Source organism: Formica exsecta, unplaced genomic scaffold (assembly GCF_003651465.1).
Source record: "Formica exsecta isolate Colony F162 unplaced genomic scaffold, ASM365146v1 scaffold247, whole genome shotgun sequence".
NCBI classification, from domain to species: domain Eukaryota; kingdom Metazoa; phylum Arthropoda; class Insecta; order Hymenoptera; family Formicidae; genus Formica; species Formica exsecta.
The window spans coordinates 1608552-1623945 of record NW_021849743.1 but is presented as its reverse complement, the minus strand read 5'-3'; the positions used below and the strand labels follow the sequence as shown (position 1 = coordinate 1623945).

Sequence of the window (15394 nt, the reverse complement as noted above, 5' to 3'; positions counted from 1 at the left end):
CATTTAAATATTTTAAATATCCTATTATATTCATCCGTGATTTGTATAACTTTTTTTTAGAAGTTAGCGAGAAGTAGACGCGGAGGCGGCAGGTTCCCCGGTTAAGATATATTTTTATTATATATTTTAATTATATATATCATTTAAATATCCTATTATATTCATCCGTGATTTGTATAACTTTTTTTTAGAAGTTAGCGAGAAGTAGACGCGGAGGCGGCAGTCGTGCATGGTTCCCCGGAAGCTGGCAAAGCGGCACCAAGAGCCGACGGCACTACGATCCCGATGAGATGACCGATGTGGACGAGCTGCCAATCGAATTGCGTCGCGTAGAAACTACGCATACGCTAACGATGATGAACAAGCGCTCCACGGATACGTTAAACATAAAGTCCAAGAGCCTAGGTGACATTTTAGAAATCGAACGACTCGATTTAGTGCGCTCCCGATCTAGCATTCCGGGTTTTTGCTCCACGTCGGAACTGATCCTAGATGAGCGATCGGTCTCGTCATCGTCGAGCGGCTCGAAACCGCGATTAGTGAAACAGAAATCGTGTGTGGAGGAGACCGGTTTGGAGAATTCCGAAGACACTGCCATTGAAAATCTAATCAAGGACTTTCCGGACTTCTCCTGCCAACCGTTGCGCAAGCGTAATGTACCATTGAAGCAGAACTCGATGAACGAGGAACTGATGTCGGCGGAACGACTGGAGGAGAAAGAGCGAGTACGCCGGAATATCATGAAGCAGGCGTCACTAAATGAGGAGCTAATCTGTAAGTGGCGAACGTTTGAGGCATTCAAGGAATCGATCAGCCCAGTAAGCGCCAGCCGGCGCTTTCAATTGCTGAAGAACGGACTCACCAGCAAAATAAAACGTTCCACCACGAACATTGAAAAGGTCTCCAGTATATCCATCAAAAACGGCTTCGTCCGGATGTTACAAGGTTGGAAATCCTGCGAGAATGAATCGGTGTCTACCGCGACAGCGGAAGTAACGACAAAGCCTAAGCCGGCGGACAATAAGGTGCAATCAGTTGCATTGGTGAAACGTAGCATTGAGGTCGTTGAACGTCGTCTTTCACGCGAGGACGGTTCGGACTCATCCAAAGACAGCAGTCTACAGAGTGACACTAGCGTCGATTCTGAAGATAGTTTTGCATCGGTGATTTTTGTGCCGAAGCAAGATATCGCTGTCCCAGCACCCCCAGCATCCTCGTCGGTCAATGAAATAACTTCCGCGCCGCGACCGGCAGCGTTGCAACTCGGCACGACATCGGCACCACCATCGCCGCGTGTCAAGCAACCACCGGACAGTAGTCAGTCCTCCAGATTCAAACTAATCGATATGTCATCTTTGTTGAAGCAGCAATCGCCTATCACAAATACAGATACGAATACAAATACGAATGCGCATCTCAGCGACGCAATCAAGCCCAGTGCACCGACTGTCATCTGCAAGGAAACGTCCGATAAGATTTTGCAGGCGCCAAGAGAACTCCATCTGATGTCAGAACCAGCGGAGCCTGACGTAGAACAAGACACCGCACCGCTGATACGTGCCTTCAACGACGTCAAGATGGCTAGTCGCGAGCCGATTATAAATGAGGATGATAGTCGAAAGGCTAGGTTGAATCAAATCAAGGAGCTGCTCATAGCGAAGCCGGGTTTTGCGACTCGTGCTAGACCGTCGTTTCCGTTGGTCAGACGCGCTTCCACGGCGGCTTCGGGTCGTTTGGAGACCGTCACAAGGATTTTGCCCCGTTTACTATCTTTGGAATTGTTCAATCCAGAGACAGATGATCTAGATAGCGATTCCAGCGGCGTCTCGTCGCCGGAATCGATCGGCTCGGTGATCAGCGTCACATCAGATGAAAGATATATCGCGAGAAAGGAAGCTGAAGAAAAGAAGAACAATGCACAGACGAATGAAGAAGTTTCCAAGTCAAACGGAGACGACGTATCGAAGAATACGAAAGAACCAGAAACTACACATGACGACGAATCATTGGGTATGGAAACCACAGCGTCACTCGAGGAGTCTCATACATCTCTAGATCCCCCGCCCGACGATTCGCCCGCGGATTTCGATGATGACATGGTGTTTGCAGAAACCGACATGATGCACGATTCTATCCAAAATAATTTACGAGCTGATACAATCCGCTCCGCGTCACGCATACTGCTGGAAAGCGGAAAATCCATCTCCTCGCAATCTATGAAGCTTCTTGAGGCCGCTGCTAACGTGGCGAGTTCGCTGGAGAATGCTGTAGAAACGGCGATTCAACGCAACACTCAAGTAGAACAATTCTCACAATTGTCGCAGGTTGCGCAACAACGGAATAACAACGGTGTCTGGTCGCAATCGAGCGTGCGAACGCGAGCATACTTAAAGCAAGATCGTAAATCCGCTTCGGTGGATTTGGGTGGTTATGCCGACGAATCGAGTAGCGATCTCATGCGAGATATCAGTCGGTACTGCCAGAACTCGTCGTTCGATCTCTTGTGCCAGACGTCGAAAACTTCGTCATCGTCGTTGGACAATAAGTTGAACGCGGAATCGGATGCCACGGCCTGGGATGGATGCAATCAAGTGCCCAAGGAGACTTCATGGATCGTAAACAAAGCGTACGATAGAAGTGGATACGACAAATTTGCCAATGTGATCCAATCCAAATTGACACCAAAATCCAAATCTCTCTGTGAGGACCATGCCGTCGTATTTGAATCCGAATTCGACCATAAATTTAAATGCGATTCCAAATATAAAGTTAAGTTGGAAGCCAAGCCCGAAACTAGATTTAAATCCAAATATGACGAACCGTTCAAATTCGATCTCGCATCCGAAGAGAATTCAAAAATTAAATTTGATCTCGTATCAACAGTTAATCCTGTATCCAATAGTAATTTCACAGGCGATAACAAAAAACCATTTATTAATCCTAAAGATCTAGAGCTTAATTCTGAAAGCACATTTAACTTTCAATCTGGAGCGGGACCTAAACGGTCCAATGTCGACCAAGAGCGATATGGCTCCGCTAACACTTCGCCGCTGTTGCGCAGCAATTCGGACGATATGTTGGACTTTGTGATGGTGTCGAAGACAGGTGAATTCGAGTGCGAGGACGCAACGGAGGACTCGAGGACGGCTGAGAAGTGGCGTTCTTCCCAGGGCGGGCTATCGATAGACTCGAGCGATGTGGGTGACTCCATAATGGAGAACACTACGAGCCTGAGCGACGGTAGCCAAGCGGAATCGACGACAAGATTATTCACCGGCAGCACAGTATCGTTAGTGTCGAATCCGAATAATGTGGAGAATAACCGTCGATGTTCGATGGAACGACGAAGATTGCAAGAACGCGGTCGATCTTTGGACGAGATGTCAAGCGAGACGAAAAGACGAGACGCCGCGAATTATCTGGGCAGCACAAACAGGATCACCGACTCCATTAGCAATGCCTCGTCTCGGGAGTCATTATCCTCGGACCGCGGCGGCGGTTCGATCACTTATCATCAGTACTACCACGTCTTTCGTGAAGGCGAGCTAGATCAGCTGATCAACAAGTATGTCGAAAATCTGCATATCATCTCGTCGTACTACGATCATGCCAGTTGGTGCGTTGTCGCGGAGAAAGTGCAGGTTTGGACTATATGACTTCGGATACGGATCATCAAATGAAGGACCAGCGGCTGCCGCGACTCGCAAAGTTGTACCGGGTGTCTCGATAGGAGATGTCAACCAGAAGGGATCAACTAGGTTCAACCTTATGAAAATTTACACTCGCTTAGTTTCACTTCTTTCAGTTATAAAAATAATTTCTGATCTCCAAAACAAAAAGAAAAAAAAAAAGACAAAAAAACGGGGATCGCAGAGACTTTAGGAAACTGGATATATAATTCTTGAATTATTTATTTTCATGATTCACATCTTTTAGCCTTTATATTACAGAGACGGATTGGGGAGAACTCTTACTTTTGAGACAAAAGTACTAATCCCTCTTTTTGGGACACACAGTACACTCCGATGGATGGCCCAATTATTACGGTTAATCGTTAAAAATCTCGCTTCGAGTACCAGATGAATGAATAAATCCGTGGATCTAAGTGTCCAAGAATCTCAAAAATTTAGGGGTCCAAGAATCCAAGGATTTGAAGGCTCAAGAATTTCATAATAATATCAATATCCAAGATCTAAAATAATTCACGAGTTGACTTTCTAATGATCTGTTCTTGAAAACTGCAATGATCTATATCGCTATTGAAATATCGCTTTACGCTCGTTAAACATTCCTTACATGTTTGTCTCATCGTGAAGAGATTTCTCTGTCCGTGACGTCGCTGAAGTAATGCACGACCCAATAATATAGCTTTGAACTATCGAAAACGATGAATGATATAAGTAACGAACCAACAATTTAAAAAAATATCATGAAATATCCAAAGATAAGGGAACATTTTGATAATATAAATGGCCATAATATCTCTCTTAATTAATTCTTATTTTTAATTGCTAACAATCTTTCATTTTTCATGTTTGATTTGTTTAATTTTATTTTTGCTTCAGTGACGTTTAGGACTGTTTATCTCATTTTGGATTTGCACATTTCGGAACAACGATTGCAGAAAACACAACTCTTCGAGATATGCTGAGAAGAGAAAGATAAGAGAAGGTAAATAATAAAGAGAAAGAGAAAGAGAGAAAAAGTACTATTCGCTCAAGATATTTGTATTCTCGAAGGGTGGTGCGATCTGAATATACATGCGTTTAGTAAAATTCAGAAACGGCAACTGGCTCCCGGCTATGGAGCGTATTTTCTATAGCTTCTCGAGGAACGGACAATATTCGAACGCTTGAACGTAGATATACCTCAATAATACGCGAACATTCCACTTCCAAAAATATATATATTTACATATACACAAAAACACACAGGTATTAGGATGTCCCTTAATTGTGCTTTGTTCAGTGATTTGTATGTTTAAGATTAACATTAAACTGTCGTCAACATACATAAATAATTAAAGGAATACAGAATAATGTCTCAAATTTATGTCACATAACAGAAAGAAAAAGCTAAAAGAGAGTACACATACATATTTGTTATATGATTGGTAGGCAAGTAAAAGACATCCTAATACATATATAAACACACAACATATTTACATATAATACATATATATTAGGATATAAGAATTCAAGGATCCAATAATCTGAATATTGAATGCTTATATTCTTGGATTCTTCGCCCAAAGAGAAACTTACTTTTAATTTTTTAGATTCTTAAATTTTTACGTAGAATATTTTTTGGTAGTATTATTGACCTGAAATGAAATTCTTAATTTTCTATTCGCGATCGTATTTTAATCTTTAAATCCTCGAACGTTTAATCCTCACGCAAAATCTTTAGAACTATATAATTTTTTTAAATCCTAAAATATATACACAAGATCACAAAAAATGCTGTTATATATTTAAAGATTTTTAAGCATTTATACAATAAAATATTCAGCAATTGAAGATCCAAGGATCGAAGCATCCGTGTCTACAATACGTATATTCACACATCACATAGAGAAGGACATCAATGTAATCTAAGCTTCGTTATTTTTATGATCTCAATTAATTATTCGTGAACGTAGTAGTGGACGAAGTTTTTATTGCAACCCTTTAACCGGTAAATCGAATACAATCTTCTTGCGTCAGAGGCAAATACCTCCAACAAAATTACTAGTAATGACGTAAGATATCAAAATCCGTAGCAAAAATTGAACGGAACTGTAGGATGTCCATAAATTCCCACATACGTAATAGAGAGAGGTGCAATTTAAGGATATTCTATATATCAAGAGAAAAAAGAGAGAGGAAGTGTGTGTGTGTGTGTGTGTGTGTGTGTGTACGTGTGTATACGTATGTGTGTTTTAACAGGTATTTGTATTCATTAAAATCAAGGTTCTCGAAACGTCGAAGATAATAAGCGAAGTGTTATTTTAAGGATTTTAATAGGACAAGAATTCTTATCTTTCTTGATTTTTTATGCACAATATGCGATAGTACATGTTAATGAAAATAAAAGAAACAACGAGCAGCGTAAAAAGAGCTTGGGACTACTGGTTAAAGGATATTTCGATAGATCGGTCGAGAGGAACAAATTGTTATTCCGTTTTCGGAGATGTTCGATTAATTAAACACGTTTAATTAAATAGATAGTCGATGATGTTCTTTTTAATTTATGGAATTTTGATCCGATTCAAGAAAGAACGCGAAAAAATGTAAGTGCGTGCGTGCGTGCGTGTAACATGTATGCGTGACAGAGAGAAAAGGAGAAGGATAGACCAACGCGGAAAATGCAATCTCGAAACAGGTGTAAATATGTAAAATAAAGTGTTCCTGACGTAAACGCACAGAAAATCGTCAGAAAATAGTTGACAAACGGCAATTTCGGGTGAGAATTTATTGTCGAATCTCTCCTGATCCTCTTATCCTATCTCTTATATAGGTTTACACATATATATTAAATATTATTTTATATCATTTTTTTTTTCATAATTAATAGTGTGGTCCGATTGTAATTTTATCAATTATAAAATTATTATATAAAGTAGGTAAAAAAATGATCTTTCTATAACAAATCTGAATCGTTTTCAGATAAGTAACAATTAATAAAAAGCGATTATTATTTTTAAATAGTGCTTGAGATAACATTTGATAAGTATGAGATATTTGTCGGCATTTCTTCAATAACGACTGGCAGTGACGAAAACACGATACTTGCATAGGATAGGATAGATACTTGTAAAGATAAAATCGATACCTGATACAAAGTCGCAAAAACGGTGACAGTATGCCTATATATATTATAAAGGAACATATCAAAAATTTATATAGCTTTTATTTTTGGACAATAACAATTACTTAAATAGTAATAGTAATTATTAATCGATACATAATTTTGGGCATGCGCGACTATGCAAAAGTGTATATATATATTGTATACATGTGATAATTGATACCATTACACATATCCGCCATAATATCGCCGCGGAAAAGCTTTCTCAGCAGAAAAGAATTTAATCGCAAATTTCTGGGGAGGCGTTATATGTGAAGAAAAATAATTCGCAGAAAATTTCGTATTTATGTGAATACAACGGGATTTAAAGCGTCAATAAATGGTATGAAAATATATAGTATAAAAGTCTGTGGATATGATAACCGAAGAGAAGAATCAAATATGCGTTTATTAGCTGGGAAAAGTCAGATTATTACGCGATGAACGCGATAGCTCGCAATGAGAGACACTATCGAAAAAAAAAAAGAACAATAGTTTTGCATATTGTTTGAATAGAAATGAGAACTCTTATTATCAGAGCGGATGAATCGTGGTGTAACATCGAGCGAGCGTAAACCAGGTCGTCGGCATCACTCGACTCCGATGGCGGCGCTCGCTTGCCTGTCCGCTCGCAGGAGGAGGTGCGGGAGCCGCTCGCGCTCGCGGTGGCGCGTGTCCGGATAGCGTCAGTCCAACGTCGACCGTTAACCCTTCCGGAAGGGTGTGAGCGCTCGCTCCGATTTACATCAATGTGGTTTGCCTTCGCGTTTGAGTCCCGTGTTTATTTAATTTCACGCATTTCCAGTCGCGTTTTCCCCCTTTCTCTCTGTCTCTCTTGAACGAGAAGGACGATCGTCGAGGAACATTTCCGCAGACTCTCCGTTCTCGGGAGACGGGCATCGTTGGAGAGTTTACTTTTCCCTTGCGTTCCGCGGGATGAACGGTGACGCGAGGAACGAGCGACCGGATGCCGACGAAGCCGACGCCGCGTCGCTCGGCGCGGACATACTCAACCCCTTCGTGCATCGGCTCGAACTTGGCTCGACCTACGACAAGCTCAAGGTCAGTATCTCTCGGAAGCAGCTTCTTCCCCGGGATCGATGCTCGTGCGGGCGAGTTTTAGAGGGATGCCGCCGCCACCGTCGCCACCGAGGCGGGGTGTGCTTCGATCGAGATGCCAAGGAAGTGCGCGTGTGTGTGAGGATGTGTGTGTGTGTGTGTGTGTGTGTGTGTTGGATAACTACTTCGCAGTTTAGCGTTAAACTTTTTGCAGATTTTTAATCGTGTCCCGATAGAGCTCTGGAGAACCGATTAAAGTGTTGCGATAATAATTCGATCGGAATTGTGTGCAAATAATTTAGGGGATGCGATTTGGGCTCTTGAAAATTACGTAATAAGTTTGAAATTTATTACGAGAATGGTCATCTCGCGGAAAAGAAATCGAGGGGTTTATTTTTCAAAGATTCGAATATTTTATTTACATTTCAAGTACAACATTACAAAACAGCACGTATGCACGTACAGTCGAATCTGTGTGTATAATACATATGAGATACATATAACAACATAATATCACAGTTATATAAGATTGTTTTGCGAGTCTCAGAATGTGTCGAAATAAGAACATGGAAATACTTGTAAAAATATTCGCAAGATGGTCGAGGAGATATCGTACTTACACAGGCCGGTTTTTCCGCAAGTTGGTCGTGGTTACTTTCACGCCGTGGCCAGGAATCGGTCAGGTAGTAGTCAATCGCCACGCGGTCAATTTTCTGCAATTACGATTAATGTATCCTAATCCTTTCTCCGGACAAGAGTTAAGTCATCTAATTTTTCGAGATATTCCACGGTCGTGGTCGCGACGATGAGCATGTTGACATAAGCATATTGTTTGTATGCAATTTCCGCCCCACTTTTCTTTGGCACATTCTCGGACTTCGGGCTTCAACGCGAACTCGACATAAATGTTAACCGCGAACAAGGTCACGTAAGTGATCAGTACGTTCACTAGTAGATGCTTCTCCAGAATCTAGGCAAAAATGTCATTTGGAAAGTTTGATATATATATACATATAAATTTTTCAAAAAAAAAAATAAATATCAATTAACATAAATATAATTATATATATATATATATATATATCGAATATATATACGAACATATTATATTAATTCAGAATATCAATATTAAGTTGAACATTTAAAAATTTCTCAACGTTAATTAAGTTACAATTGTTTGATATCAGGATATGACAACCATGTATGTGAATCGTGTACCAGAATTCGCAAGATCTCAATTATTTGATTAGTACAACATGTACATGTAAATTGAAAAAAATCTAAGGATCTAAAAACACATTTCTATCGCGATCTAGATTGCTTGGCAAGAAAATGGAAAATAGCCTTCGCACTCGTTGAAGTCATTTCCGCAGTTCAGTTCTTGTAAATAGCAGCGAGACTAACGACTTTTTTGCCGTTATATATTTTCGAGGCATTAAAATCGTGGCCTATACTTTTCTAAACATTAATACGACGCAAGTAGCGCTCTTCTGTGGACCGATGCTTTCTCTTGTTAAAACATCGGTGAAGTCTGAACGCGTAGAAAGCCTACATTCTAGACGATGCGAGTGAATTAAGAACGGGGCGATTTATGTCAACGGGATCAAATTAGAAATGAATACAACATCGTAAAAAGAAAATTGACGATTAAATAAAAAATTAAATTATATATACATCTAGAATTTCCTATTTTAAATGTCTCAGTGAAACATCTGAAAATCTAAAATATTATCAAAAAGAAAGTTTTGGATAAATGTTGTGAGGTTTTGAGAGGGACATCCTGCAGACACTTTTGTTTCAGGCGAAGACGAAATATAAAATTATCTTCATTTTTTAATGGAACTATATCATTTTCCTTGTATTTATAAATTCCCTTAGTCATTATAAATATAAAAATATTGAAACAGAATTATTAAAAAGTTAATGGTTTACGAGATATTTTATGAAATTCATTTTGATACGTGATTTGACATAGAATGTGCAATATCATGTTTTTACTTTCGATTATTCTATCTTAATATACTTTAAGGTAACTTTTTCAAATTTCAGAATAAACAAAGTATCCTATCTTTTACATATTATATATATCTTTAGTCTATTTTATACTTTATATATAATCTTTTTTTTTTATAATGTATTATATTCTTTGTGTTCTATGTTAATATATGTTAATATATAACTTTCTCTACCTTATTATGAAATTGTGATTTGTGAGAGAGTCCTTCGATATCGTACATGATTTATTCGATCGATTATCGACGTAACTCGAATTAGTTATCATTGATTTTTGTTTAAAATCTTGTCCTGAAACATTGTTTTAATATTTATGTGAAATTTATCTTTAGCTTCTATATTTTAATCTTTGTCTTAGTTCTTGCTTTACGTTCACTCTCGTTTATAGAAAAATTATGTCATAACTATCACATTTGTGTTTATATGATATATGAGTCAACAATAATATTAATTCTATAACGGAACATAGATTTAATTGATAAAGTTATTCGTGGCATAGATATTTGACTTGCCTTCGTATATCACATATTTAGCTGTGTCTCATGCATTCATTTCTTGAACAAGATGAAGCGAGAGGGAATGAGCGGCTGATCACAACTGATGTGTGCGGCTAACGGAACAGTGAAACATAACGGACGGTACTCGCGTACCACCTCTTTCCTGCTTTTCATTCTTTCTTTCTCTTTCCTTTTAACAGACGAGAAGTTGAAGCCACTGATGAACGTATTGTAACCTTGACCGCGTGACAAGCGACGAGTTGGTCCGATCCAATTACATACTTACTTACTTATCTGCTTATCCCATTTTTATAACGTGATCCTGCAATACAGCGAGAAAAGAACATAAGCGTCAATTTAAGAAATTTTTAATAATATTCTAAGTGTAAATTTCTTCAATTTATATTTCAAGCGTTAACATTTAGATAACATAATTAGATCATATAATTTACATCTGTCATTGGACTATTTATGACAGATCTGATCTACAGATCGTGAATCAAGCCACTATTCATTTGACTTTTTAATTTACATATTATGTGTGTGATAAGAAAATTAAGATGTAATATGTTAGATTTAATCAAAAATTAATATCCGAAAAAATTGACATAGGAATATTTATTGTTTCAGACGATATTCCTGACAATCGCCCTCTTGCCAGTCAGACTAGCCGCCATCACGACTTTGATGATACTTGCGTGGCTGTTGGCTTGTTTAGGTCTGCATGGATTGTCCGAGGATGATCTTCGGCGAGCTCCTCTTACGGGCTGGAGGCGGTATGTTTAAGCAGTATCTACCGGTGTGATAATCTCACCGAGAGGAAACGGTCATTCCTTATCTTACGAGTCTATTTCTATCTATCATGCTATTCACATTGACATTAACCCTTTGGGATTGCTTCTTAAGCTTTTTTCTGTGGTGGTATAATATATCACCTCGCTTTGCTAACAGATTAAATTCGCATCATTTAGATCTTTGGATATGCGTTCTCAGAGATCCTTAGACCTAGAACTCAGTTTTTGATTTTTTAATAATTGTTTACAATTTCTTAGAGACGTATTTAACAATTTTTGATATTGAATTAAGATTTAAATTAAAGGCGATATGTGAAGATTTCATCTCAAGCCAACGAGATCAATTAATGACTTTCGATTAATCAAAGAAAGAAAAAAAGCGTTAATAATACACGTTCTCATACAAGATTAGATCTTTGATTGTAACAAGATTATTGCTTATGATTCTGGTTTCACTAAACGTTTCCGTACACAACGAAACACCTCCGTTTAGTGTCTTTGTCTTTTTATTAATAATTTATTAGTGACTTATTTAACATCTTATGACAGATAATCAATAATCTCGGAATTTGTCCGCGAGAAACTAATATATTTCCTGATTTTATAATTTTAACATCAATTATTCTCAGGGCTTTAAATTTGTAAATAAAATTATATATTATTCAAGTGATATTATTAAATAAAAATATTATTTTGTAAATTAATGTAGAGACAAAAAAAGAGTTAGATAAAGGTGGTTAGTTGGCGGTAAAGTTATAACACCATCTATTTATATTTCTTTCATAATTTAGTCATGCGTTACTGTCAAGGTCTTGCCACACGCGGGGAGTCTATAAAATAACTTTGTATTACAGTGAGAAGTTATGACACAAGTTTAGCTTAAAGAAATAACTCTTATTGTAAGATATCTTTAACTAGATACTGGTTAGAGCACATTATATAAAATAGCCTTGCAAATTTTTTTATGAAGTGAATATACTTGTTCGAATTTATGTAATTAATATAGTATTATAAGAAATCAGCTATCGTTTAAATTAAAAATAATATAATGCTTTTCGTGCGAATATGCATTTGCGAAAGCGTAAAAAACTGACAAGTTTTTTAATAGTCTCATAATTTCCAAGTATTTTCTAGAAATTCACAATTTTTTCTAAATCTAATGATCTCTGTGAGATAAAAATATAACATTTATCAAAATTGTATCTCTCGTAAAGATCGAATTCCAAAGATCGTTTGTGAATCCCGCTAATCATTTTAGACTTCCTTCCTGAGAGTAAAAGTAGTGAGTTGCATCTCGGATGGTGTGCATGCGTACTGCAAATTAAACTACTTAAAAACAGAGACATGCGCGTCGTGATCTGCTGGATGATGCGGGCGTTATTTCTCTGCGGTGGATTTCATCATCTGAAGGTCAAGGGCCGGAAAGCGGAGACTAAGGACGCGCCGGTACTGGCTCTCGCCCCGCATTCCAGCTTCTTCGATGCACTTCCGGTCGTGTACCTCGGCGGGCCGAGCATCGTTGCCAAAGGGGAGAGTAGCCGCCTCCCTTTCTTCGGAAGTAGGTCGCCCATCATCGCATTGTCGTCCGTTGACGAACCAAATTGACCGATATAAGGGAGAGGTCGCTATATTTTTGGCCGAGGGAGATTTTTAATGAAATCTATATACATCTTAAAATAATCTTAAGATTGAATTGAATCGATAGTATAAATATCTTTAGATAGATGGTTTTTTAAATTTAGATTTATATTTGCGATCTCTCTCTTGTAGAAATTAAAGATTTTAATCTGATATCAGAAAATTGCAATGTTTTGCTCTATTCATTAATTTTTTTATTGTACATAATATTCATATATGCATATATGGTGAATGGGATTTATTCTTCGGCAATTAACTAATATTTTTAATAATTGTTGATAACTTGGCTTTTATAAATTGCGCGTTTCACTTTATTTTATCCTTTGACAAACAAATTAAACTGTATTTAAACTCAGTTAAAGGATTAAATAACAGCATTGGTTATAAATTCTTTGATGTGTATTATTCAATGTCTCTATTTATCAATTTTGCTCGTGCGCAATGTTATTAAAAAATATATAGATCAAAATATATATATATATCTTTCGGCCTCATTAATATTTGTGAAAAGAAATGGGACACCGATATACGCATCTCAGAGAGCCAAAAGAAAAGTGTAAAAACTGCGTCTCGATACGTGTATATGTGCATAATTTAAAGTTTGCAATTAACATTTCTCGATGGTCAAAATTTGAGTTACTAATCCGAACGCTTTCACCATCTCTTTTCATTCTTTTTCTTTCTATCACAGAAACGTATAGAAAGTGCATCGGATATACCTGTTCATAGCGCGTTTCTCTCTTTCGTAGTATCAAGTTGACTCGGGTATACCGGAGCTCTCGGAACTCCGCGTTCTTTTCGCGACACTGTCGACGCATCGATATGTTGCTCCAATAAATTAAACACTCCAAGTATTTTCGAGTAATTCCATTGCATGTACTTTGTCGGTTGAAACCCAACAGCAAATTAGTGCCATGGATATGTTTCGTGGGTCGACTTACTTACCAAGCCGGCGGAATGAAAATCGTGGTCCGAGGGAAACAGGCTTCCAGATCGGAAGCACCGATTCTCGTCCTCGCGCCGCACTCGACCTTCATCGACGGCGGCATCGTTTACGTCACCGGATTTCCCTCCATCATCGTCAGACGAGAATCGGGATTAAATCCATTTATAGGAAGTAGGTGCTATATTTTTGTTTGTTTTATTTTTTTTAATCCTTTATTATTTTTTTAATAGATCTATTATCTCTTATTTTCTTTTAATATTATCTTTTTATAACTCTTTTATATACTTTTTATTATCTTATATTCTTTTATATTGTTTTTTGCAAATATACATTTATTAAAAATTACTTTATTTTAATTACTTCGAGAGATAATTAAAAGATATTCACACTATACGATTTTGAATACTTGTGTGTGATAGGATATGAGCCAACTAAAAAATAATGACGTCAGCTTGTGCTCTTAGGAGAAAGTCTTGACCTAAAATCTCAATATGCTGTGGTCTATGCGAGGTCGTATTAAACGGAAATAATTTCAGACATTATCGGCATTGTTAGTCAATGCAAAAATGGTCTGTAGCGACATTGTAAGATCGTATAACAAAAAAGATAATCTCATAGATAATTATTATGGATAATTCATGCGGATAGCAATGACGATTGAACGCGCTTCATTTACATTGTTCATCGACATCGATGTTGTGCTTTGTTAAAGTCAGCCAAATATTAATTTCTTTTCCAACAAAGGAGTGGTCACAGTGTGTAATAGGGGATATTATATATATAATATCTTTAATATATGAATCCCATTCACCATTTTATACGACAAATTATTGTAGAGCAAATGTGCTCTTGCAAGAACGTTACTTAGTTAATATTCTATTGCAATTTAATGAAACAATAATCAACAGGCTTATCATTTCCAAAATAATTTGCTGTGCAAAAATGTCGCAATTAATTTCCAGTCCACTTTCAATAACAAATCATGATAATTCGTTCGTAAGATTTTCTTATTTCATTCCGAGATTAATTACTTGCGCTACAAAACTAATAATAATTGGTTTGATCGAATAGAGTCACGCAAAGTCCAAATCATAATTATCATAACTGGTATTTGAAAAATCGATTTTATTTGCGTTATGCCTTTCGATGTTTGGCGCATACAGAACTCATCAACTATACGCAGCCGGTCTACGTGTGGAGGGAAGATCCAAATTCCCGTCAGAATACTATCAAGGAAATAATCGAGAGAACTACTTCCAAGGAGGATTGGCCACAGGTAAAAAAAAATATTATACTATCGTGAGAGTTTGTAGAGACGGTTGTAAAGATCTTCTATAATATTCTGAATAATTCATGGGTGAGAGATGCACGCAAGTTTGCAATCAAGGTAGCGTAAATCACTACCTTCGCATCTAGGTGCAACTGACCGACCATCTTCCGCAGGTTATGATATTTCCTGAGGGAACATGTACAAACCGGTCGTGCTTGATTACCTTCAAATCGGGTGCCTTCTATCCCGGTGTGCCGGTGCAGCCAGTGTGCATCAGATATCCTAATAAATTAGACACGGTAACGTGGACGTGGGAAGGTCCTGGCGCGTAAGTACAGAGAGAGAGTTA

The 15394-nt window shown here is 37.7% G+C and overlaps 2 protein-coding genes across 5 annotated transcripts in view; both read left to right on the top strand.

The window, feature by feature from the left end:
• LOC115236279 overlaps positions 1-6435 on the top strand; it is a 14727-nt gene extending 8292 nt beyond the window's left edge. For all 4 annotated transcript variants that reach the window (XM_029808628.1, XM_029808631.1, XM_029808629.1 and 1 more), the window contains one exon: positions 192-6435. In XM_029808628.1, the coding sequence (XP_029664488.1) occupies positions 192-3656 (3465 nt within the window). In that variant the 3' untranslated portion in view covers positions 3657-6435. The remainder of the gene's footprint in view (positions 1-191) is intronic.
• A 1023-nt stretch (positions 6436-7458) lies between these two features.
• On the top strand, positions 7459-15377 carry LOC115236286 (lysophosphatidylcholine acyltransferase). Its single transcript, XM_029808639.1, has 5 exons — positions 7459-7890; positions 11028-11173; positions 12532-12749; positions 14939-15051; positions 15219-15377. The coding sequence occupies exons 1-5, from the start codon at positions 7765-7767 to the stop codon at positions 15375-15377; spliced, it is 762 nt and encodes a 253-aa protein (XP_029664499.1). The 5' UTR covers positions 7459-7764.
• The last annotated feature ends 17 nt before the right edge of the window (positions 15378-15394 follow it).

Coding starts and splice junctions, on each gene's coding strand:
- LOC115236286 (XM_029808639.1), top strand. CDS start 7,765: ATGAACGGTGACGCGAGGAACGAGCGACCGGATGCCGACGAAGCCGAC. Junction 7,891..11,027: donor CGACCTACGACAAGCTCAAG/GTCAGTATCTCT, acceptor TTATTGTTTCAG/ACGATATTCCTGACAATCGC. Junction 12,750..14,938: donor CCGCCTCCCTTTCTTCGGAA/GTAGGTCGCCCA, acceptor TGGCGCATACAG/AACTCATCAACTATACGCAG.